The sequence below is a fragment of the Trachypithecus francoisi genome, unplaced genomic scaffold, assembly GCF_009764315.1.
Source record: "Trachypithecus francoisi isolate TF-2019V2 unplaced genomic scaffold, Tfra_2.0 Lachesis_group12, whole genome shotgun sequence".
NCBI lineage: Eukaryota > Metazoa > Chordata > Mammalia > Primates > Cercopithecidae > Trachypithecus > Trachypithecus francoisi.
This window is the reverse complement of record NW_022681457.1, coordinates 116,203,219-116,229,791: the sequence shown is the minus strand read 5'-3', so window position 1 is coordinate 116,229,791 and position 26,573 is coordinate 116,203,219. Positions and strand designations below refer to the sequence as shown.

The 26,573-nt window shown below is 47.9% G+C and overlaps 1 protein-coding gene across 11 annotated transcripts in view; it reads right to left on the bottom strand.

The window, feature by feature from the left end:
* RERE (arginine-glutamic acid dipeptide repeats) overlaps positions 1–26,573 on the bottom strand; it is a 476,263-nt gene that overhangs the window by 9,173 nt on the left and 440,517 nt on the right. For all 11 annotated transcript variants that reach the window (XM_033228494.1, XM_033228492.1, XM_033228495.1 and 8 more), the window contains 5 exons: positions 4,174–4,336; positions 3,120–3,212; positions 2,428–2,627; positions 1,076–1,237; positions 172–285 (listed from right to left, as the gene is read on the bottom strand). In XM_033228494.1, coding sequence (XP_033084385.1) covers positions 172–285; positions 1,076–1,237; positions 2,428–2,627; positions 3,120–3,212; positions 4,174–4,336 — 732 coding nt within the window. The remainder of the gene's footprint in view (positions 1–171; positions 286–1,075; positions 1,238–2,427; positions 2,628–3,119; positions 3,213–4,173; positions 4,337–26,573) is intronic.

Here is a 26,573-nt window from a genome sequence, read left to right as displayed (position 1 = left end):
CAGCAAGCTTAGCTCCAGGACCACAGGTCGTGCCCCAACCCAGCCAGTGTCAAGGGCCACTCTAGCCCCACGCTAGGAGACAGGGCACGGCCACCGACTAGGGAGAACCCCGGCTGGGGGCTTCTGAAGAAGCATTAGCTTAACTCAGCAAGGCTCAGCGGCCAACCTCACCTGCGTTTTTGTCTTCTTGGAGCTGGTCCTGTCAGCCTCCTCCGTATCAGAGGCCACCTTCTCCCGCTGGCGTTTGGTACTCTTAAGAGGGGAAGAGGCTTCCTCCTTCACCTTCTGCAGGGGAAAGCCCACAAGGAGCAATCAGGCCAAGGGAGGCCATCCCATCAGCCTCAGCAGGGAAATGACGACAGTTTATAGACACTTTGCTCCCTCATTCTGAGTTCCATCTCCAGGAGCAAAAAGCTCTAGAAGGGTCAACTAGGGCCAAGAAGGAACACGTATCTGGGGGTGGGAATGACAGCCAGCCCTCCGCATCTGTGGGTTTGCATCCTCAGATTCAAGCAACCGTGGATTGAAAATGTAGGCAGGACTATGATGGTTACATCTATACGGAACATGCACACAGTGTTTTCTTGTCATTGTCTCCTAACTTAAGGCAGTGGAACCACTGTTTACTGCGTTTACATTGTACTGGGCAGTAGAAGTAACCTAGGGATGATTTAGAGTCTACAGGAGGATGTGATTGGTTATGTGCAAAACACTGTGTCAACATATATGAGATTTGAGCACCCGTGAATTTTGGTATCCTGGGCGGTGAAGGCTCTGGAGCCAACCTCCAGAAGATACCGAGGGAGGACTGTACTTGGCTCTGGAGGGAGCCGTTCTAACCACTCTCCACACTCTCTACCTTTGAGAACTTGGGAAATTTGAGGCAGAGGTGGCCCCCAAGGGTTGGTGCTGGAGCCCCTTTCTCTAGGCCCCCAGCCTTCAGTCTGCAGCCCCCAGGCCAGGACAATGTTGAGCTGCATCCTTGTGTCTGAGGGAGCTGATCACGAATGCCAGCAACCCAGTTTTAATGGGAGGGAGGGAGAGAATGGCCCCTACTATTCCCCCGGCACCTGACCTTGGCCGACTTCTTCACTGTCTCTGCTTTACTGTCATTGCTGGAGGTGCTGGCAGCGCTGGGGGAGTTCCGGCCGCTGGAGCGGATGTCTTCATTGATGGGTGAGGTGCGACCATCAGGGCTGGCTGGCTGCTTCTTCCGACCACTGCGTAGTGTCGACATCTGCCCACCCAAACCAAAGACTGATGACACAGATTCCCGGTCCCCATGTGGGCCCACCTGAGCCCAACCCACAGGAAGGAGCCTGAAGAGCACATCCTACCAGCCTCTCAGCAAATCCCAGACCTTGGCAAACAACAGGCTGCCCTGCCCATCGCTGGCTGCGTGAAGGTCCATGTGTAGCTCAGGGAAGAGGTGGGGAAATGGGTGGGCTCATGCCAGAAAGCGGTTCTCAAACCTAAAGCACTCATCCCAAGGGACTGTCCTGAATAACGTGTGCTGGAAATGAACCACGCTTTCTGAGCGGCAGAAAGTTGACTGGGGCCATCTTTAAAGCACCCTACCCTTTCTGTTTATTACTCATAATCGTCCATTGTCCCAACCAAACCAAATGAAATCAAACACTTGTGGATTGAATCTAACAGGACAGGAAGTGACCCAAAGAGATGAAGCTGTCAAATAAAGCAGCTCAGCTCCCCAAGCCGCTGAGGGCTTCAGCATGTTTCTGCAAAGCCATGAGAGCTCCGAAGAGATGAGGAGACAACGGTTCTGGCTAGGGGACTGCTCCCTTCTGAGTGAGCGGGGGGCGGGCCAGCCCTGACAGCATACAAGGAGTGGAGGAAGGTCCCACCCACCTGCCTGAAGGGCCTAGGGGAGGCTCAGGGGAAAGACCCTGTCAGTACCCTCAGCCCCAAACCTAGAAAAAGCCTCTCCCAAAGTCTCTGGCACATTTCCAACCTAGAAAACCAAGTATCTCTATGGGAGGAGCTATGCAGTGAGCAGAAAAATGTACCACAAGTTTCCAAAATGGGATCAAACATTTAAAAAAAACCACAAACACCCTAACACAAAAGAGCCTGCAAATTTAAAATAGAGATTTGCTACAATGGAATTGACACCGCCAGAAGCTCCGACGGCCTTGGAGAGCCTGCACTGAGCCAGAAGCTAAGAGCTTGCTATAAAACCCAGGGCAGCATGCCGCCCTGGGGACCCTCGAAGGAGAGAACAGGTGCTCTTCTCAGCCCACAGGCAAGCTACTGCCTTGCCTCGGGCAAAGCAGCTCCCCTCCAGGGCTTTGTTTGGTAAACAAGACTTTCGCTTCCTCCCCCTGGTAGGCTCAAAGGCTCAAAGCCTCAACACATCCCAGGAAACTGAGGAAGCGGCCAGGAGCCCCATGGCCCCAGGGGACTCACCGAGCCCCGACTCCGCCGTGTCCTCATGCTATGCTTCCCACTGAGCCCATCATCCTCTTCCTTGACGGGTTTGAACATAAACGGTGGTGGGTCCACAGGCTTCTCAATGGGTGGGAGCTCGCCGTATTTCTTGAAGTGGATGCGACAGTCGGTGCAAAGCAGGATGTTCTCCCGGCCTCCGTGGTGCCAATCTTTGGAGGCTGTGGGAGGGAAGTGGCGGGGGCCAGCCTTGGAAACCCTCCCTCTCCCTGTGGATGTCTGGGCAGAGGGGCCCTTCTGTGGACTCTACCCAAACTTGATGCCACCAGCACCATGCAGCCCTGGGCCCCAACACCCCAGAGCTAGTGCTGCCCTGCTCCCCCAGGGCCAGGAGGAGAGGGATTCAGAAGCATCTGCTGCCCACTTCATCTTGGGGTGCCCAGGAAAAGCTGGCAGCAAGCTCCTAGGAACCACAGTGTCAACCCCCGATCCCACTCAGCTTGTCCTGCCTACCAGTCAGTATTCCATACCGACTGCCAAGCAGGGGAGTAAAGTAAACTAAACATTTCTAACTTTCTCGAATCCCGAAGCACAATGCAAATGTCAAATCAAGTACTGTCCCTGGCAGGTTTCCAGAGGGATGCATGAAATGTTCAGAACACAGAAGTGCTTGTGCCCCCTCCCCAGCCCAGGGGCGTGACGAGGCCACTTACTGGTGGTGAAGCAGTGGCGGCAGGCGTACCCCTTCAGCTCCTGCTCGCTGTCCTCACTGTCGAAGTCATCTTCACTGGCTGAACTCAGGTCCACTGGGCGTGGCAGGCACATAGTGAGGGTGGGGGAAGACACCATTATTCTCAGCCAGGGCGGGGGGGGGGGGGGGGGTCCCCTGTGACCTCCGGCTTGCTGCAGGCTCTGGCCACCAGCCAGAGTGGCTGGATGCACAAGCTGAGGTGGGAGAGTGTCTGTAAAGGACCACTTTGAGCTCCGCAGTGTCAGTCACCAGAACAGAGGGCTTGTGTGTGAGGGGCCATACTTAAGGGCCTGCCCTGTCACTGATGCCCGTTAACGGGTGAGTCTGAACTGGGACAAGTGCGCCCATGCTGCCCCCCTCCCTAATACGTCCAGGCAATCCTGAGAAATTCCATCTTCACCGAGTGTCCCCCACCAGTCCTGCTAGGTGATTTCTGGTCGCCTGCATGAGCAACACAGGCGCCCCTCAGGTGCAGCGTCCCAGGCCAGGACAGAACTATAAGGCATTTTTGCTACATCCCAGTTTTTTAGGAGTGAGAAGGTGTGGGCTCCAGCATCATTAGATTGTACATCATACTGGGACCAAAAAGAGGATCTTGGTAAAGCAGGAGGAAAAAGAAGAAAGTGTTAATCTGATCTTATTACAACCAAAAGTACAATGAGAATTCAAACAGGACATCAAGTACATCATCTGTCAAATGGAAAACCTCCCCAGGAAAAGGCCAAAAACATCCCAGGCCAAGATGTATATTTTTTGTAAAAACCTAAGATGATGTCAAGTTTATGAGAAATATTTAAATGTACAAATAATGTTCTAAAGTCTCTCCTGAATCCTCACCCTGCTCCCCACCCCCACCATAGGCCTATATTTAGGTCAGACTTCATACATGCACTGGAACACGGGTGCACACCCACTCATGTTTCCTGGAGCCATCAGCTCCTATGGGCCCAGAGTGGGACAGGCTGCCTGTGAACAGTCTCCCCTCCGCTCACTGTGGTGCCAAGACCCCTACTCACAGAATTCACTGGACGGGGGTCTGGAGGGTGTGTTGACGGGTGTGGACGCAGTGCGAGTCTTAATCCTCCTGAACACGGCCTGCCTGCGGTGCCTACGATGGGCCCGGGAGCTGGCTGCTTCGGGGGTCTTCTTCCAATAGTAATAGAAGGTGATCAGCTCCCCCTGCAAAAGAGAAGGGCTGACTATGAGGGAGGGCCTGGGGCTTTTCCATGCCCCACCGCACCCCCTCTGCCAGAGTGGAAAGCTGGGTGTGTAACAGCCGCACCAGAGATGAGAATGAAGACCAGTCACTCTTGGAGTGGGGAGAAGAACTGGGCTTGTCCAAGAAACAGCCACTGAGCTGCCCATGGACTGCATGAATGGGGTCTGCCTCCTCAGTCCAGCACAGCTTGACCTCCAGACACCAAGAACAAGTACTTGTTGGGTGTCTGCTATGTCAGACCCCACCACTGTTGTACACATGGGAGGTACATCATCCACAATAGACGAAAAGGAGAGAAGATTCCTGCCCACGAGGAGCTTACATTCTAGCTGTATGTACATGTCAGAGCCTGTGCATGTGTGTGAACACAGTGATGCTTTCTTTACAATAATGCCAGTGAAATCCCACAGGTGTGAGAAGGAAATGCCCAGCCAGTTAAGACTCCTCCGGAAACAACCAACCAACCAAAGCAAACTGCCCAGGTGGTGAGGAATCAGGGCCAAGCAGGTCGGGAAGAACAGAGACCTCGCGCTCAGGAAACGGCTCCACAGCCTCCACCCGGCTCCATCTGAAGGCCCACATCTGACATGCCCACGATGTCCAGAGGCAAGGACTGGGCTTGGCAAAGAAAGACTGTGTTGACAAAGAAAGACTACAGGAGGACAGACGCAGCGGTGCTGATGCAAAGGTGAAATGTCACACATCCGAGGTCTTTTCATGGCTCAGCAGAAACAAAAGCACGACATCTTTTTGGAAATACAGCAAACGTAAGCTTTTTAAAGAAAGGGCACTTTGGGCACTCCCAGCCCTCAGAGCGCTGCAGGCTGCCGCCTCACCCTACACTCAAAAGACGATTTCTTAAACATTCAAGATAAAGTCTCTTTACCTAAAACTAAAAAAAAAAAATAAAAATCACAGTCAAGTGAGACAGCACAGAGCACCCAGTTCCCCTCTAATTCAATCAACACTGTAGAAAGTCTATTAGCTTGGCGACTAGATGCTGGGAGTTGTCTTGGAGGTATCTGCACCCCCACTTTGCCTCATCAAATATTGTCTTGTGAATGGAGGAGCCAAAAAGAGAGAGGGGAAAGTGGGGGGGGCGGTGGGGGGTGAAAAGACTAGTGTTGGAAGGACTAAAATAGACAAACCAAATAAAGACATGTAGCTGCCACGTGACAAACTCACCCAATCAGACCAGGTTTCGTCCAAAACACCCCCAGAGGAAACGGCCTCAGAACACAGTGACAAGAGAAGTGGGCAGATTTTAGGTGGGGGAGTGGCTTCCGCAAGGCAGGGGGTGCCCGTGCATTTAATACTTGACTGCCCACTCTGCATCTTATGCCTGGGCATTTTTCTAAAGGAGGGCTGGAATGCCTTGAAGGAGGGCTGACTGGCCTATAAAGCCCATCACATGGATCTCCTGGAGCACTGGATGTGTCTCAACCTCCTCAAGCACTTAACGCTTAACAAATAACTCCTGATCACCAACACCTAGCAGATGAAGCATAACCCCAGGCCAGCGGGGCCAGGGAGCCACCTCGAGACAAGCACACTCATGTCCCTACACGTATGTGCATGCGCCCACCCCTCAGTTCCATGAGATGGGAACTGAATGATAAGGGGAAATGCAGATACTGCCGTTGGAACTGCTGACTGGCTTCTCTCTCCCATGTTAGTCTAGGAATGCGGGCTGTAACTGTCCCAGTGGGGATGAGCATCCTGGCCCCTAAGGTCATCATCTGTGAACCTCCTGGCTCTTTTCACTTCCCACTTTCCAGACTTGGAAATGCATTGATCTATACTGCTCCTGGGTGTTGGCTAGAGGGAAGACTCGTAAATCCTGCTAGGGGATTATGAGATCACTGCTGACATAAACGCTGACCTGTGTCTGGTTTTCCTCTGCGAAAATACGGAAGAGAAGTCAAGGCAGGGAGCAGTCCCACTCCAATACTCTGTCCAAGTGTCGTGCTTCATGAGCTCAGAAGGGTAAATGGTGCTGTGGTAAGTCACAGCCCATTCCAGAGCTTGAAAGAAGCATGAGAAAAAACTCACAGTGGTTCCTTCTACTTCCTCAGTTCAAGTCATTTTAGGAGCTACTCAATGATAACAGCTTGGGATGTGGCCGGGCACGGTGGCTCACGCCTGTAATCCCAGCACTTTGGGAGGCTGAGGCGGGTGGATCACGAGGTCAGGAGATCGAGACCATCCTGGCTAACACGGTGAAACCCCGTCTCTACTAAAAAAATACAACAAATTAGCCGGATGTGGTGGCGGGCGCCTGTATTCCCAGCTACTCAGGAGGCTGAGACAAGAGAATGGCGTGAACCCAGGAGGTGGAGCTTGCAGTGAGCCGATATCAAGCCTCAAAAGAAAAAAAAAAAAAAAAAACCTTGGGATGTAAGAAGAAATGCAAAGCTATCGGAGACAAAAGGGAACAAAAATGGGAGAGAAAAATCAAGTAAGAAGGTGGTACCTGAGCTTCTGCCGTACCTCCGAGTCTTACCTGAAGGCTGTCAGAAAGCAGCAACCTGACCTTTTTAAATAGCATTTGTCTATAATGCAATATTGCTACACACAGTTATAATCAATTATTTCTATTTATCAAATACGTATGTTTTGAAATGGCTTTAAAAGATAGTAACCTACAGATCCCAGGTTTTTTTTTTTTTTTTTTTTTTTTTTTGAGACGGAGTCTCGCTCTGCCGCCCAGGCTGGAGTGCAGTGGCCGGGTCTCAGCTCACTGCAAGCTCCGCCTCCTGGGTTTACGCCATTCTCCTGCCTCAGCCTCCCAAGCAGCTGGGACTACAGGCGCCCGCCATGTCGCCCGGCTAGTTTTTTGTATTTTTTAGTAGAGACGGGGTTTCACCATGTTAGCCAGGATGGTCTCGATCTCCTGACCTCGTGATCCGCCCGTCTCGGCCTCCCAAAGTGCTGGGATTACAGGCTTGAGCCACCGCGCCCGGCCCAGATCCCAGGTTAAGGGAAGAAGCCAGGTGCAGCAATTTACGCCTGTAATACCAGTACTTTGGGAGCGTGAGGCAGGAGAATCACTTGAGGCCAGGAGTTCAAGACCAGCCTGGGCAACATAGTGAGACTTAGTCCCCAACCTCAAAAAAATAAAAATAAAAAAGAAAAGAAAAGAAAAAAAATTAGCTGGACATGGTAGTGTGCACCAGCAGTCCCAGCTACTTGGGAGACCAAGGCAGGAGGATTGCTTGAGGCCAGGAGTTCAAGACCAGCCTGGGCAACAATCTCTACAAAAAAGTTGAAAAAACTAGCCCAGCATGGTGGTGTGTGCCTGTAATACCAGCTATTGAGGAAGCTGAGGCAGGAGGATCACTTGAGCCCAGGAGGCTGAGCTACATAGCTCACGGCTAAGCTGCAGTGAGCTACGACTGTGCCACTCACTGCCCTCCAGCCTGGGCAACAGGGCGAGAGCCCAGCTCTTTAAAAAAAAAATAAGACTTAAAAACAAGAAGTCAGAGTTCAGTGAGGTAAGAAACTGCCCTATGCTAGACAGAAAAAAGGCTCAACTTTCAAACCTTTGCTCCTGGCACCACTGTTCTCTGCCAACAAGTGAAAAAAATCAAGACAAAAGAAAGAAATCTAACATTGAGATCAACATCAACTTTTTGTTGACACTTAAGTAACACCCCTTAAAGAAGTAGCAGAGTCCAGAATAGGTTTCACCATCTGAGTGCCAAGGATGAAAATGACCAGACAAAAGGACTGTCCTCCACAGCAGTGAAGTCACAGGTGGTAAGAGTGGTAAACTTACAATTCAGGAAGGTGACGGACTGACCAGAACTGTCATACACTGCTGGTGGAAATACAGAATGCTCAAACAATGATATCTACCAAAAACCCAGCAATTCTTCTCTTATTTACTCAAAAGAAAAAAAAAAAAAAATTCTCACACAAAGACTTTCCCGGATCCATTCATAGAAACTATTCTTTTTTTTTTTTGAAATGGAGTCTCACTCTGTTGCCCGGGCTGGAGTGCAATGACACGATCTCCGCTCACTGCAAGCTCTGCCCCCCTGGGTTCACGCCATTCTCCTGTCTCAGCCTCCTGAGTAGCTGGGACTACAGGCGCCCGCCACCACGCCCAGCTAATTTTTTTTTTGTATTTTTAGTAGAGACAGGGTTTTACCATGTTCGCCAGGATGGTCTCGATCTCCTGACCTCGTGATCCACCCGCCTCAGCCTCCCAAAGTGCTGGGATTACAGGCGTGAGCCACCGCACCCAGCCAGAAACTATTTTTAACAGTCCAAACTGGAAATGACCTAAAGGCCCACGAGCAGGAGAATGGATAAACAAATAATGGTATCCCCACATTCACTGGACTACGACTTGGGAATTAAAAGGCACAGACCAATGACACATGCAATGACATGGGTGACTCTCAACTACACCATGCTGCATGAAAGCAGGCAGATAGGGACGGTGGGTGCTGCATGACTCCTTTCCAGAAATCACAAAAACCAAACTAGTGGTTGCCGAGAGCCTGGAGGGGTGGGGGACAAGAAACTAAAAGAACTCAGGCAAGCATTCCAGGGTGTGAAGAAAAAGCTCTGTAAGGTGAATGTGGTGTCACTGACACAAATGTATACAGCGGTCAAATCTCACGAAACTGTGTACTTAAAGTGGGTGCATTTTTATGGTACTCATACCACACATGACAGGCATACCAATTTTACATCAATAAAGCTGACGAAAAACAACAACAAATCCAGGCCAGGTTTTATTAGCTGCCTCTCAACCACTGTTATGTCTACCAAGGGATTCAACACTGGAATGGAGCGAGTCTAGGATTGGAAATGGCATATTGGTGACTGCATGGGTGGCAAGGTCTTGAGCACAAACAAAAGAACATGTCGGGGAAAGCTCTGGTTCTACAAAGAGGGAATGAAGCAGCTAGAGGCTTCGCCAGGAATGAAGTCAATTGAACTTTAATCAAACATGCATAGTGTGTGCTGCAGAGACCTGCTGCACATAAATTCAGGGAACAATAGCTGTTGCAGAAATCAATAGCTTACTGAAACATTAACACAGGCAATCATTAATCAAAAGGCAGCTCCACAAAGGCAGCCTTGCAAATTAGCTTCTGATTCTGCTTGCAAGCAAACACAGAGGTATAAATGTTGTCGACATGAATGGCCTATAATGATCATTTTGCTCCCGATGCTCTCACCTCATCTCACAACAAGGTCTCACAGTCAACATATCTTATGTCCCGGTGCTATAATTGCACACAGCATGAGGAACTCAACTGGTTTAGTGCCTGGGCAGAAATGGGAAAGGAAGGGGGCGAAGTCATCTCCAACTGACAGTTACTGGCTGCAGCTCTTGCCAAGAGAAGTGCTCAAATCCACTGGGCTATATTTAGCAGATCCTCTCTCCTTTCCTTTTTCTATTGGCGGTGGGGGGCTAAATTTTTCCCACAGGTCATATGCAAAAAGCCACTGGCAATGACAGGAGCTTGGCTCCTGGACTTAGGAGTCTCTTCCCAGCAGAGGTATCTTTCCAGGGTATACCCTAAGACAGAATTATGAAAATAGGCACCATTAGGTTCCTTTAATTTCCCATAAAAAGAAAAACAAGGGGAAGCGAGTGCCACACATGGAAGAAGAGAGAGGGAAGAAGTAGTAAGCTGCCTGGCACCAGGAAATCTGGGTGAAGGGCCTCAGGAGAGAAAGAAAAAGCTAAGGACGCAGAGTCAGCTGACTCTGGGCCTAGTGGGGGACAGCTCAACGGTAGCGGCTCCTGCCATCCGGAGGCCTGCTGGGCTCAGACCACTTTCTCCTCCTTAGCCACCACTTTACTTCTGCCCCTCCAGGGTTAGGCTGCCAAGTCTATCAAGTTCACACATACAACAGAAGACATCAGCACACGTCTTTAAGAGCTCCCTCTGCTGCCTGGACAATCTGGGCTGGAGCCACAGGGGCTGGGGCTGTCTACCTCCTAGAGGCTGCCTTACCCACTGCAGGTATTAATACTGGTTCTGCCGTTCTGGCCAGGCCCAGTTTTGCTTTACCTTGGCTAAGCGATAGGTGACCCAACGCAGGGGCCGAGTGGGTGTCCCTGTGTATGTGCGTGTGTGCACAGATGTGAGCAGGGTCTCCTTCCAGGCTTTCCAACAGGTCAACTTACCTGCACGCATGTGGTCAAGTGTAACACTATCCGCCAACACAAATGCTATTTAATTTCCCACAGGCACTGGAATGCTATGGGAAGAGAACCTGCAGCCTGTCCTGCCCAATTAAAAAAAACAATTCTTTTTTTTTTAAAGTAAGATAAACTACATGTTTTCTCTCTTTAGGGGCATGGGGGAGTGCAAAAGTAGAACAGATTATTGAAGAGGAAGGCACTGGAAGCATTTTGAATATAAAAGGCTCATTCGTAGCAAGCATGCCTGTTTTCCAGTATGGGGCCCAGCTTCTCTTCTGCCCAAGCCCAGCACAAACTCCTCAGACAAGATCCTCTGAGAGGCTGACGTGGAGGGAGGAGAAGGTTAAATCAATGGTTTCTGCTGTCTCATATTAGGAGCATAAGGGTATACCCAAGATTGAGTCCCACTTTTTTTGGTAATTATATCATTATTACCACATCATCCAAGAAGTGTGGACACTCCCTGAGGAAGACGAGGGAGTGCAATAGAAGATGAGGCCTGGGGACCCCCACACATGGCATCCGGGGTGTCTGCAGCCTGCCACCTACCATCAGGTCTTGTGTGCGTGCGTGCGCGCGCGTGTGTGTGTGTGCGTGTGTGTGTGTTTTAAATTAAGCCAAAGAAGGACTAGGTCCTTTGTAAATAACCATATACACACTCCCTTTCAATTCAGTGCATGGTGAGCAGTGAGAACCTTCCATTGTCACAACACGGTTTTATGACCAACAGCAAAGAATGATGAGGACTGCTGGCCTTACAGCTATGTTAAGGAAGGCCCTGGAACACCAGTTTCCTGCCTCCTCGTCCACAGAGACAGAGGGGAGATGCAGGCAGGCAAAGGGGAGATGTAGGCAGGCAGGCATCTAAACCAGATCCCTGCAGTGTCGCATGTGCCCAGGCTCCAGCCTTGTGCCATTAGTGAGGGTAGCTGCAGTTCCTTTCTTTTTCACCACCAAAGTTTCCAATGGGCACCCTTTCTGGGCCACTCATCGCCCACTAACAAGGAGGGGACAGTCTGAGAGATGGGGGATCAGGAGGTAGGCCTGGAAGCTTCTCATGGATAACAGGGTTATAAACAGTTTCCTTCTGAAGCTATTTCACAGGTCCTCAAAGACCCCCTGCCACTGTCAGCTGAGCAGACTGTAGTTATGTGATGGGACAGGAGCCACCAGGGTCAGAGCTACTGAGTGCACATCCTTGTACACAACTGATCCCATCTCAGAGTTTTAAAAAGTAAGCATTTAGAATAAATCATTTTAATTCTTTAAGACACATGATTATCTGTTCCTATGGCTAAACAAATATTTTAACATGAATACAGAAGGAGCAGCTAAATAATCTCTATACAATGCCTTAACTCTGTGCTAAAGTGCAATCAGAATCAGAATGTTGTTCCCCTGCTAAAACTTCTGTTTGAAAAAATGCCCCACAGTTATCATCTGGCTCCTTCTTTGGTGGTCCATGCAAAAGGCATGAAGAAATCCACCTCTTCCTTACTGGATGAAGTGGAGAGATCTAAAACTTTTTATTAAGATATGTTTTTTCAGGGAGAAATCCCAGCAAGCAACAGATAATAAAAAACAAGGCCTCAAATTATGTAGGGGCAGAGAGGGAGAAAGAAACACGGTGTAGAGCTGCTTCCTAAATCCAGGTCCAGAGAGCGGCCCAGAGAGTGAGCCAGGCCATGAGGAAAGAGCTCTAGCCCTGAGAGCCGGTCCTAGGGAGTCGGTATGCAACGCTGTCCCCTGAAGAGCTGCTCTAACGGGAGTGCTCCAATGCTGCTGCTGAGCGGAGCTGGAAAATTTCCTGGCATGGAATCCTAAGCAAGTCATTCTTTCCTTTCCCTCCCCAACGATTCAAGGGCTGGATCTGACAACTGTTCAGAACATCTGAGGTGAGAAGCCGGGCACTGGGCAGAACCAACAGCGATATTCAGGAGCAGCCACCTTCTACAGATCTTTTTCCAGCAGGCAACTGGTTGTCTTCCAGTAACAACTCTGGTAATTAAAGCACTGTTCTCCTGGGCTCCTTCTTTTGTTAACCAACCAAATCCTCTAATCCCTAAAGGAGCCTGGCACTGTCAGCGGGCTCTGCTGCTAATCGTTAAATATCACCTCTGTGGTCTCCGAGTGCAGCAGGGGAAATGATGATCTGCTTGAAGGCACATGCAGAGAAGTGGCATTCTGAAATCTCAGCCTCCTACGTTCAAGAGGCTGAAGGGCTCTGATCTAAACCACCACCCACGAGGAAGCCCACAGTGAGGAGGCAGCTGCCTCCAGGCAAGGCAGTCCCTCGGTGCCACCTCCAGATCCTCTTCTGGGGAAAGGCAAAGGAAAGGGAGGGAAGTATGTGAAGGTCTTGTGGGTTTCACTTGTAAATAGGTGGGGCCAGTCTAAGACACGCACAGAGACATTCCCTACCCAGGCACCTTTTCAAAACATTAAAAAAAAAAAATCAGTTAAATTTTTTCTTTTTTTTTTTTTTACCACTACATTTGTACAGTGCAAAGGAACTGAAAGAAAGAGCTCAATATTTTTGCCAACACTGAACACTGTAATGAGATTTCCTAAGCTCTGTGTTGTTCTGGTTGATGAGCTCAGTCACTTGCTGATCCCACCCTGGCCCCACCTCCACTCAGACGTCTGGACCTGAGGTCCTGCCACGGCTTTTCCTGGGCTGGCCCTCCCCTGCCGCATACAGACTACTGAGTCTTAGCAAAGCCCCGCTAGTACCTTGCCACTTCTTCTCCAAACTGTCAAAGGTTCCTCAGGGCCTAAGGAACAAAGGCCCAGCTGCTTGACTACTTCTTCTGAGCCTTTCTCTGTGTTGCTGGAAGACCTTTCCACCATATTCCCCGGCCTCATGGCCTTTGGCGTATGTCAAACACAATGGCCAGTTTTCTGTTCCTCAGTGCTCTCCTGCCTGCGGGGTGAGCCCCCGAGCCCCGTACACCCCCACTTCCTCCATGTCCAGGCCCAAGTCTTCCTCATCACTCAGAACTCAATTCATTACATTTGCTGCCTTCTTCTCCACGAAGCCGTCCCTTCACTCCACTCCCCCACCGCTGGACGGCATCATACTGTTTTCCCTCCTACACCTTTTCATTCCTGCCTCTGTGCTGGCACATACAGGCTTCCCTGAATTGTAACCACACATGGGCCCACCCAACTTGCCGAAGTACGTGCTCACTTCATTTGGGAGTACCCCACAGGTCTAGGACAACATCTTGAATAGGTATTCAGTAAACATCTGATGAAATGATTATTTTCGGAGAATTAAAATTCACCTGAAATTAAAAGCATAAAACTTTTGAGAAATGGATACCGAATTATCACTTTATTTTGCCAAGTAAGGTCATTAGAAGTAACTGCCTCCTGATCTCATCATTATTTTGTAAATGACATTTTATCTCCAAAAAGGTAAACAAAAAAAGTTCTTTGATTACATTTACTGTTATGAAAAATGGCTACATTTATTTCTCATGGGCCAGTGAAAACGCAATCCACGTGCCGACGTTTGGAAGTGGCTGCTCTGAAGGTGAGGATCATGGACTGGCGGCTTCGGAAGCCCCTGAAAATGCTTCCTGACTCAGCAGCTTTATTTACAAACAAGCGAACAACCTTTTACTTGGCTATGAAATCTACAATGATAACTAAGCTAGCCATATCTTTTTATATCTTAATACATTTTATCTTTTATATATACTTTATCTTTATTTATATTTTATCTTCATAGACACTCAAATAGATATACTTTCATTTTCCCTGCTTTACAAATGAGGCAACTGAGGCACAGTGACATGAAGCCATGTGGCCAAGTTCAGTTTCAATGAAGTCTAAACGCCCTTAACCTTAGACTCTGCTGTGCTGCTGCTCTAAAAAGTCTGACAATCATGGTTTAATGCACTAACAGGAAATAGCCATCTAGATTTTTTTAAGCGAGGGGCGCAAATTTGGGTTATCTTTGATCTCTGGAATCTCTGGAGTTCAACGCAATAGCATCTTAACCTGGACTTTCGGCAGTTATGGCTGAAGAACACAAAAGATCCCTGTGCATCCTGATAACAACAGGACGCCAGTCTTCCCAGCTCAGGGTAGAGCCCCCACCCCAGCACCCATGGACTACAGAACTGCACCTGCTTGAAGCAACTTCAGGCGCATCCAAATCAGAAGCACATTTGGTAGCCATAAGTGAAGATTTAGAATTATGCACATGTCTATAGAAACGCTTTCTGCTTCCTGTACCGAGAACAACCTCTATGACGACATGAGACAGACACTGGGAGCCTACAACCATGAACTCTCCCTACCTCACTACCTACTTACCATACCTCACACCACCCACCAGCTTGTGATATAGGAGAAGCCCTCTGGCCTACTTTTGGCTCTAGGCGACATATGTCCCAGAAATGTGCCAATAAGTGGCCTTCATCTGCCTCTTGATCCAAAAGCAGTGATGCCCGAGTGTAGACAAGGCAGAGTCCCTAAAGAGATATGGGCTCTGCCCCCAAAAACATGTTTGCATACACCTACTATACAAAGCATCTTTCCAAACCGCTTCCAGCTAGAAGTATGTATTTAAATCAGTGGCTCTGAACTGTGGCTCAAAACCATACAGGTGTTGGAGGGATCCCAGGGTGGGTCTGCTGAACCTCTATGACCTTATTGCTACCCAACTGCAAGCAGATCTATTAAAAAAAATTATATTCGTTGATCAAGCAATAGATAACTATTCGTTTGCTTGCTTGTTTGTAAATAAAGCTGCTGACTGAGGAAGGGCTGACAGTGGCTTCCTAACTTCCAACTTAACTAAAAAATAATAGTAATTAAAATAATTTAAAAATAAATAACAGATTTAGAAACCACTCATTTGATGGCAAAGATTGAGACCACTGCAAAACAGTCTAAAGCCCAGGCTGAGCTGAAAGACTCCCACCGCAGGTGGGGAATCACCCCGGTTTCTGGCCTGGAAGCCCTGGGCAGTTCTGACATGATTTCACTTACATGGAACCCATACATGAGGGCCCCCTTGGAGGTTTCTATTTCTAAACTTCTTGGAGGTTTATTTCTTGTTTTACTGAACTGTTTGTTTAAATATAGGCTATAAATATTTTAAGTGTAATAATGCTAATACCAGAAAAATCTTGTTTTCTCAGTAGAGCCTCCCAAACCCTAAGAATTCATTTGTTGACATCACTTTTCTTTCCCACAAGCTGAACACTTATTTCCTGAATTCATTTTATTAGAGTTCAGACACAAGGCAGGCGGGATTTCACTGCTGTTGGTTCTATCGCCACCTCACCTTTCTTGATGTTTTCTTTTTATTTATTTATTTATTTTTTGAGACGGAGTCTGGCTCTGTCGCCCAGGCTGGAGTGCGGTGGCCGGATCTCAGCTCACTGCAAGCTCCGCCTCCCAGGTTCACGCCATTCTCCTGCCTCCGCCTCCCAAGTAGCTGGGACTACAGGCGCCCGCCTCGTCGCCCAGCTAGTTTTTTGTATTCTTTAGTAGAGACGGGGTTTCACCGTATTAGCCAGGATGGAGGTCTCGATCTCCTGACCTTGTGATCTGCCCGTCTCGGCCTCCCAAAGTGCTGGGATTACAGGCTTGAGCCACCGCGCCCGGCCGTCTTGATGTTTTCTAGTTCCTGTAACAAAACCACAATTCTACCAGCAAAGGGGGAGACGAAAGAAAAAACGAAAGCCATAACACTGTTAAAACTACCATTCTCTATCTCGTCAACATTTTTCTATTTATTGGCCTTTCATTATATGTGCAATCTTATTATCCCTGCACAGCATCAAAGTGACATCCGTCAGGGTCACCCTATAAAATATACATCAGCAATGTAACATTTAATGACGGGAGCGGGACGAACGATGAAGGAGAGAGCGAGGCCTGCCGCAGGACGTTTGAAAGGGATCATCAGTTATATCTGTGCATTTCCCGAGGTGATAACTGAATGACAGGGGCTGGAGGGAAATCCATTTTTGAGCTCAGAAAAGATAGCTAGGAGAAAAATGTTTTTGTATTGGAAGCATGTAATGACTGCCAGGAAATGAGAATAGCTACTCTAACAACACTGCTTCTTATATTTTATGGATTTTATGGATGCACAGCAAATTATCATGTATAATCCATTTCTGCAAGTTGAATTTTAAAATTCCTCAATACGAAGAAAGGAAGAGAAAGGGTACTTAATTTTGTCACTGTGTTACCTTTAATAAAAGGAGCAGAAACAAAAATTACACTTCAAAGCACAAAAACACAATTACAGTACCGTACCCTCTTCAAGACGTGAACTGTCTCATCTTTCACCTGAATGTTGGATTTAACCTAAGGCAAATATCTTAGAAAAATTCAGGCAAGCCCGCAAACCAGGCCTCTGCTTCGTTGTGCTCTTGTCTCAAACGTGTGGCCAGAGCCATTCTTTCACAGAGCCTTCCAGCAAAGAAGCTATGGAAAGGAAGGTGAGAGACTGCAGCTATCTTTATGCAACTGCATCGGCTGAACTGTGTCCTCCCTCAAATTCCTGTGTTGAAGTTCTAACCCCCAGGGCCTCTCAATGTGACTTTATCTGGAGATAGGCTCTTCCAAGAGGTGATTATGTTAAAATGAGATGGAGTGAGCCCTAATCCAATCTGACCGGTGTCCTTATAAGAAGAGATGAGGACACAGACACCCACAGAAGGAAGACCACAGGAAGACACAGGGACAAGATGGCATCTACAGCCAAGGAGAGAGGCCTCAGGAGAACCAACCCTACTGAACTTTGGTCTTGGACTTCCAACTTCCAGAACTGTAAGAAAATAAGCTCTGTTGCTAAAGCCACCCGGTCTATGTATTCTGTCACGGCAACCACAGCAGACTAATACAAAAGCCTAAGGACAGGGCTTCATGGTGAGCCTCGAGGAAAGGAGAGGAACCAGCAGAGGAAGTAAGGCCTGCAGAATGAACCTCTAAGCCCTGGGCTGTGAGACGAGGCTCATGGAGCCAACTGCCAGCAGTGAAGATGCAGTCTGCTGGGGGAGAAGAACAGGTGCCAAAGGGTAGAGCAACGTGGAAAACAGCCACATAATTTTCTACTTTAAGTGGGGCCAAACCTCGCAGCTTATCCTAGCAGCTCTAAAGGGCAAATGCCACACAGTCCCCTCATGACGGCTGCATTCTGGCCCAGGAGAACCAGCCCAACTCCAGAGCAGCTCTCAGATGCTGTGGATCGAAGACGGCTGGCTCGCATGAAGGGACACGGAGGAAGGAAGAGAACCACGAGATGGGAAGGAAAACTGCTGCCAACAGAACACAAAGGAAGAACCCTCCAGAGTCTCTGCAGGCCTGTTTCTGACGACTTAATTCTGGTCAGTTTCCAGGCAAGAGCCCAGCTCCATTGCCCGCCCCGCACAGCCTCCCATGCAGCTGCGACCGGGGAAAGGAGGGTCATGCAGCCCACACTTTACGGACAGGCAAATGTGTGAGGCTCTCTGACCACCACAGCTCTGTGGTTCCAGGGGTTTCCAAGAGACTGTTCTGGGTTCCTCACATCAACAGGCACACCGCAGCTGAGAAAACACACATGACGGGAACCACCAGGGGTTGGGGTGTAATTTATGGAAACAGCCAAGGTCTCCGAATCTGTGACTGTGACATATGGGCTCCGAGGATTCTCTCCTGGTCCATATCTAAGTCTCCTCAAAGGTTCTTTACAGAGGACAGCTGGCTCTCCCTCAAGAGGCCCAGGAAGTGTGGGACTGGCAGCGCCACCCCATGCAGGCTGCTATGCATGTGGGGCCCATAGGGGGCACAAGGGGGTCGCTGTCTAGAGACTAGGAAGCTGCTCCCTACCCCAAAGGGAATTTGGAAAGATGATGGGGCTAAATCCCCAGAGGAGAGCCAGGAGCTTCCTTTTCCATTTAACACACAACTTGAATGCCAGATGGACCTAGACCTCTGAAACACAATGTGTAGCAGGGAAGCCTCTAGGGCTGGGTGGGATCACTTCACCTAACGCAGCACATATGCCACCAACTCACCACAGCACACCTTAGCCTGCATCAAATCGTGGCAGCTCCTGTTCTGGAGACAAATCACCACTGTTGTCACGATGGGTGATCCCAGTCACCCCACTCCAACGCCTACCTCACGGCTGACATGGCGTGTGGCGGGAGGAGGTATGTCACTGTGCTCCTAGGACACACCATAACCCCAACCCTCCCACCCACACACATTTATGCTGGGATTGGTTTGTGATGCAAAGGCGCCCTTGGCCCTCTCTTGGGAAGTAACTTTCTCCTTCATGCCCACATGGCAAAAGGCCTCTCTTGGCATCAGAACACCTAACAGAGACTCAGAGCACGCCGTGCTGACGATGAGCTCTGCATCCTCACTGCTCAAGCCTAGATCCCAGACACAACTCCCAAAAGTCAACAAGCTTTCCATTAAGTCAGAGCTTTTTTCTTTTTTTTGAGATGGAGTCTCGCTCTGTCGCCCAGGCTGGAGTGCAGGGGCGCGATCTCGGCTCACTGCAAGCTCCGCCTCCCAGGTTCACACCATTCTCCTGCCTCAGCCTCCCGAGTAGCTGGGCCTACAGGCGCCTGCCACCACGCCCGGCTAACTTTTTGTATTTTTAGTAGAGACGGGGTTTCACAGTGTTGGCCAGGATGGTCTCGATTTCTTGACATCGTGATCCTCCCGCCTCGGCCTCCCAAAGTGCTGGGATTACAGGCGTGAGACACCGTGCCTGGTCTTTTTTTTCTTTTTTAAAACAGAGTTTTGCTCTGTCGCTCAGGCTGGAGTGCAGTGACATGGTCTCAGCTCACTGCAACCTCCACCTCCTGTTTAAGCTATTCTCCCGCCTCAACCTCCTGAGTAGCTGGGACTATAGGCACGTGCCACTGCATCTGGCTAATTCTTGTATTTTTAGTAGAGATGGGGTTTTACCATGTTGGCCAGGCTATAGTCTCAAACTCCTGATCTCATGATCCGCCTACCTTGGCCTCCTAAAGTGCTGGGATTACAGGTGTAAGCCACTGAGCCTGGCCCATCAAGAGGTTTTTTTAAAAGCTTGTGTTTCCAGCTGCAGATGTGTGTTGAAAAGTTTCTGAAGCTTTCTGCAGTTGGAAACTCAAGCTTTTAAAAAAGCTTTTGACTTTCCAGCTGCAGAAAGCTTCAGAAACTTTTCAATACAAGTCAAAACCCTCAGCAATGAAGGAGAACAGAAAGGTAGAGACTTCTCTTTAAAGTGACTTCAGACTTGAGCCCGTGGCCCAGGAGCCCCTCGGCCGATAGAGGAACCAAAGTCAGGGCAGAGAGGGGTGTCCCAGAGCTGGGCCTTGGGGTCCTGGTCCTGAAAGTGCTTAGTGCTGCTGTAATGTCTGCCAGGGCTTGGGAGCCTCCATCTCCTACCACATTTGGCTTCTTGAGTCCTTCCCTGGGTAAAAGGGACCAATGGTTTTTCCCACATGTCCTGCCTCTGACCCCAGGCTCTCCTTGGGTGCAGACGCCTGGAAGGCCTTCTCCTGGTTGCTGCTGGCCCACCCTGCCAGCTCTATCTGCTGTCATCCACACCACCTCATACACACTCTTTACTGACCCATAGGAAGCGAGTTTCTGATGCGCCTGTTTCCATGATTACCAACTCTCTCACTCAGCTGTGACCTTTTTGTGGCTCATACATCACTGAGTCCTGCAGGATATCAAGTTATGTCTATAACTTGATTCCCCTCCTCCCTTTCCTCCAACTGGACTGTAAACTGCAAGTGAATAGGGGATGTGGCCACTCTAAACCTTGTAAGCTGAGCAATCATTAGGAGAGTGCCTGGCACAAGACGGGTGCTCAGGAAATGTTAATTTGAACTGAGATCTATCACAGACACACAGACGTATGAGAATTATACTGCACCAGAAATACATAAAACAGAGAAGTCACTAACAGTCATAAAAGTGAAATAACTTCAGTTTCAGTGATAAGAAACTTGGAAATCTTTCAGTGAAGCATTTCAAAATTGAGCTAAATATATATAGATGGAAAATTAGTTATGAGAATCAAAATTCTTCAAGATAATTATTATTTCCCTTAATTTATCTGTACATTATAAAAAACAAAACAAAGAGTCCCTTGATCCATCTAATTAGTTAAGGTTACTCTCAAAAATGAAAATGATTTCCCCAGCTCCGGGGACGCACAAGTGTGAAGTGAGAACAAGAGTCTTATGGGTAGTGTTCCTGCACATACGCGTATGCACTAACGTGCACTTGGAATTTACCAGAACACATGTGTTTTTTGTTTTCCAAATCTACAATGAACCACACAAACCTTGGCTAGACACTGTTCCAGGGGCTAAGTCTTAACCTGAATTAACCAAGCTGCACTCTGGTCTGATGACACTTTGGCACTAAAAGAATAACTTCCATTTTTCTGAGGCTGAGTGTTTTCTCATCTCACGCTGTGAGAATCCTCTGGACCTGCCTTAAGAGCACTCAGGAAGGTGGTTATAGTCAAAATCTTCCTCTAAGGATTAGTAATAACAGGACCAAAGCTCAAAAGCAGGAGAAAGTGGGCACCAAATTCCTTCAGTGTGCTGGAGACAACAGAGGCTTCCTACAGGCAGAGAGCAAGAGGCTCTGGGACTATGCCTGCAAGCTAGCCATCCTGCTAGGCTCTTAAGAAAACAGAATGGGCCAGGTGTGGTGGCTCATGCCTGTAATCCCAGCACTTTGGGAGGCTGAGGGAGGCGGATCACAAGGTCAAGAGATCGAGAGCAGCCTGCTCAACATAGTGAAACCCCGTCTCTACTAAAAATATAAAAATTAGCTGGGCGTGGTGGCACAGGCCTGTAGTCCCAGTTACTTGGGAGGCTGAGGCAAGAGAATCACTTGAACCTGGAAGGCAGAGGTTGCAGTGAGCTGAGATGGCGCCACTGCACTACTCCAGCCTGGTGACAGAGAGAGACTCCATCTCAAAAAAAAGACAAGAAAGAGGGGAGGGGAGGGGAGGGGAGACAACGAAACAGAACAAGGGCAGCCTACTAGGCTGTGGCCTGAAGCACCAGTAATGACAGCTCTCTGCCCACCACACTGGTCAGTGCTTCCACCAGCTTGGCTCCAGTGATCTCAGGTCCACCTTTGTGCCCACAAGTATCCCAATTTCTTCAGAACCAGGTGGCACTCACAGCTGCCTCCACATGGATGAGGAAACTCAATTCTCAGCTTAGGCCTTGGCTCAAACGCGCGCACGTGTGTGTGTGCGTGTGCACGCACATGCTGGGGAAGAATGGAGAAAAACAATGAACAAGCATCGACTGTCTAGCCTTTTTCAACTGGAGTTCTTAAAATGAAGCGACTATTAATATTTTCTCAATTCTCCTACGAATGGAACATAACAAGTACCTTTCTAGATGCACAGGAAAGATGTTAACTACATTGCATACAATGGATGCCTGGCTTCTGAGGCTCAACTCTCTCAAAACTCTGAGTGAGAACGGCTGCCACTGGCTGCACGACCTTGAGCAAATTCCCTAACCTCTCTTGGCCTGTTTCCTCATTTTAAAAGTGGAGAAAAACAACCACAGGAAGGTTAAGGAACCTCCTCGAGACTCTCCTTATTCTAGAAACCTGGGCTGCTTTGCCATGAGCTCCCTCCTTTACAGGGTTGTGGTGAGGATGAAAGTGCCAAAAAGGACCTGGCACACATGCTCAGTAAGTGACAGGATTTTTTCTTAAAAATCCTTTTCTATCTGGGAAAAGGACTAGAAACTGAGAACTAAGCACACCTTAAAGGACTATTTTAACTGACTGAGTTAAAAAAAAAAAAAAAAAATCAAAGAATGGTTAATACAACCAACATCCTTCCTCTGTCATGTTTCCCCTAAAACTACAGTGCCTTATGTAGTCAAAGAATAAGGGAATGTTAGAGATGGTGAATGATAATGGTGTCTGGGCCCAGTTCACAATCTGAAAGGTAAGCACTGGGCAAGGAGAAGAGTATTCTGTCTGGAGATCCCAACTGGAACCAGCAGAACGATAAATGCCCCACAGCTCACTGATGCAACCCAAGAAGCCTGTCTCTGCCCAGCTCCAGCTTCTATTCTTACATAATCGGCAACAGAATGAGGACACACAAGATCATTAAACATTTCAGCAGGAATAAAAACTAAACCAAGAGAAGGCACCTGCCAATCTATATCAGGCTACGTACTACAGGGTTGGTGAGCCGTCTGTAGCTTTGATGCACAGATTGGAAAGGTCCAGCTTAAGGGACTTACGATGTCCCATTGTTTAATTTTATGACACCATCACTCCACTCTTAAACGTATCGAAGAACATACACTTATGTTAAAATTTATGCCCAACGGCCAGGTGTGGTGGCTCACACTTGTAATCCCAGCACTTTGGGAGGCTGAGGTGGGTGGATCACAAGGTCCGGCGTTTGAGACCAGCCTGACCAACATGGTGAAACTTTGTCTCTATTAAAAATACAAAAACTAGCCAGGTGTGGTGGCACGCACCTGTAATCCCAGCTACTCAGGAGGCTGAGGCAGGAGAATCGCTTGAGTCTGGGAGGTGGAGGTTGCAGTGAGCTGAGATTGTACCACTGCACTTCAGCCTGGGTGACAAAGCGAGACTCCATCTCAAAAAATAAATAAATAAAATTAAAAATGTATGCCTACTACAATGAATTCTATTGCCGAATTTCAAAAAAATTTACTTATGATAATGTGGGGCTCACTAGTGTCACAAACCCCAGAAAGACAACTGGTGGTGTAGATTACCAACTCTCTTAGCAGAAAGAAGGTCTAAAGACTCTTTAGGAATTAAGCTAGAAAGAATCTGTGTTTCTGATGCTGAGCATAGGGAACAGGTTGTACAATCAACTGCATCACCCCAAAGCCTCCTTGGGTCCACTGCCTCCTCAGGTCGGGGTTCTACTGTTTATTCCACATCGTGGCTGTCCCTCTATCCCTCTAGGCTGTGTGATCGGGAACGCGTAAGCTGGGATGCACACAGGTGCATCTCTCCCTGAGTCATGCGCATCCTCTTTCTGCTGCCCTAGTTTTTTCTTGCGGGATACAATGTCAATTGTGTAATGTGTCCCCTCTATAGGGGTAAAGAGATGTGCTGATGTGCTCAGAAAATGAACATGCTTCTCTGGATGCAATGAGGTACTAAAACACCTACATCTTAAAGTGGTGTAAATAAGAAGAGCAGGGATCCTCTCCTGGGAACTCAAGCAATCATTTAAACAGTGCTGCTCTCACAGAGCAGCAAATAAAGAGGTAAGTGAGATCTGCTTAAGGCAACAGCAAAGATGAGTGGTTATATGCTAACTCCAGGTAGGAGTGATGAATATCTGAACTGATGAATATCACTTAAAAATTCTTGTCACATATTATCTGGATCAGAAGGCTGTGACACCACAACCAGATGCTTTAAAGGCATTTTCTCTGCTCCCTCTAGTTAAAAGACAATTAACAGTTCTTCTGTACACTCCTACTTACCTGTTCCAGAAGGCTACTAATAAAGAGGTCGGGTTACTTGTTTTCCAGTCCCAGCTAAACTTTCTGTCTTCTGCTGTGGGCAGGAATGGCAGTGGCATGTCACCAGCATTCCTGAGTGGCAGAGGGCAACAGCTGGCCATCAACATGCCAGTCATGGGCACAGCTCTCAGCTGATGCAACAACCACATTCACTTCAAGGACAATCTAAAATTGAACTCAAGGCAGCACCTGACAAGTCTCTCGTGCCCGCACCTTCCTCCTGGGCCCACCTAAAAGCAGCTCTGCAGGGCAATTTCTGTCAGCCACAAGTCCTGTGTCCTCCATCGTCCTTCCTTGGAATTCCTAGCAAGACTGAGTCAAGCATGGCCTTGGGTCTATACTGTTCTTTAGAAGAAGCACCGAGGAAAATATATCTCTTGAATTATTCTATTTCTATTTCAGAATTTTTTTTTTTTTTTTTTTTTGAGACGGAGTCTCGCTCTGTCGCCCAGGCTGGAGTGCAGTGGCCAGATCTCAGCTCACTGCAAGCTCCGCCTCCCGGGTTCACGCCATTCTCCTGCCTCAGCCTCCCGAGTAGCTGGGACTACAGGCACCCGCCACCTCGCCCGGCTAGTTTTTTTTGTATTTTTAGTAGAGACGGGGTTTCACCGTGTTAGCCAGGATGGTCTCGATCTCCTGACCTCGTGATCCGCCCGTCTCGGCCTCCCAAAGTGCTGGGATTACAGGCTTGAGCCACCGCGCCCGGCCCCTATTTCAGAATTTAACATGTTCACTGTCTAAAATCAAAATGGGTTTCACATATAAATTGGCAGATGAATTAATAATACCAACACCCATCACACTGTAAGAAATAACTTGATTATTAACTTCTACTGACGGCCCCATGCTTCCTTCCTCGAGAGTTTCAGACTGCCCGGGCCCTTTGCCCAGCTAGAGGGTTCCGAACCCTCAAGAGAAACCCTCAGGGGAAGTTGACACTGTGCTTTAAGCAGAAATCATAACTGATCCAAGGGAGACCCTGGATGCAACCACAGAAACCTGAATGGCAGCAGGGGCAGGCTCCCATTTTAAATCCTGCCTTACATTAACTCACGAAGGCAATACAGGAATCCCCCGATGCTGAAAGGACCCTGAAGAGTATCGGATAACGATGTACTTCCAGCTCCTGGTGACCAAACAAAACAACGTAACACAACACAACCAACTGTGGCCTCAGAACGCCTGACCAGCTACCTGGAGAGTTTCATTTCTTGAAGGGAAGCCTTCTACCAAAAAAAAAAAAAAAAAATTCCTGGTTCACAGCAGTCAAAAGAACCACAAAGGAGCAGTAGTTTCTAAGCTTCCATGTAGGTGAAGACAAAAATTTTTATAAATTTCATGAATACTTATATCTCAACTGGTCAAAATATCAAGATATTAAGAAAACTTGTAGCACTACGATTAACTATTCTCTCCTCACAAATTTTTCTTTAGAATCAGACAAAAAAGAAAAAAAAAAAATTACCACTGTTCCTATATAAATCGTAAGAATAAAATAGAGCCAAGACTTAGGAACCCCTCTGATCCCAAGCCAACAGATCCTTCCCACATTGATAATGGGCATTATCAACAATGAGAACATTCCTGAGGTCCTATGAGCTTGTGCAGCCCTGTCTTGTAAAGACAGTGAAACCACACAAATAAGGCTTCCCACTCCCTGGGCCTGAGCTCTGAAACCCAGCTGAGACAGAATCCCAAACAGCCAGAGGGCTTCCCTTCTGAAGGCAGTGAACTGAACATACGTTATTTAAGATGAATATCCAGAACTCTTACAAATGAAAAAGAACAGAACAATCCATTGAAAAATAAGCAAAAGACTTACACAGGCCCTTCATGAAAAAGACACCTAGCCAATAAACTCATTATAGCAAGCCCAATATGATTAGTAACCAGGGAAATACAAATTCCTCAAATGCCCAAATTCTCTGTGTTAGATTTTCAAGTAAAGTTTACCTCAAAGAGATAACACAGAAGACAAAGGTTTTGAAATCTACTATATAATCTCTCAGGGGAAAAGCTGCAACTTTGGGTGCAGAAGTAGTGTGTGGAAAGGAGAGAGGATAAAAATATGACTTGAAAGGACTGCACAAGTAGAAAAAAGATGGATAAAGGGAATATACTCAAATAGATTCAACACTATTTCATTCAAAATCCCAGCTGGTTAGTTTGTGAACAAGACAAGCTGATTTTAAAAATTTTAAAGAAGAATAAAGTGCCACTCATCAAGATACTCTTGAAAAACAAGAAAAAGGTAGGGGACTTGCCAAGTCAACTGTCAACAATTATCCTAAAGCTAGACAGTGAAGCTACTGGGACAGACAGAGAGCCCAACAGAACAAAACAGCTTAGAAACAGATTCACACTCTTACGGAAATTTCACTTTGACATAGCTGGCAACACAAATCAGTGGAGAAAAGGCTGGACTTCTCCAGAGATGATACTGGGACACTTGGTGATTTATTACAGAAACAACTAAATATGGTCTCCTTCTTT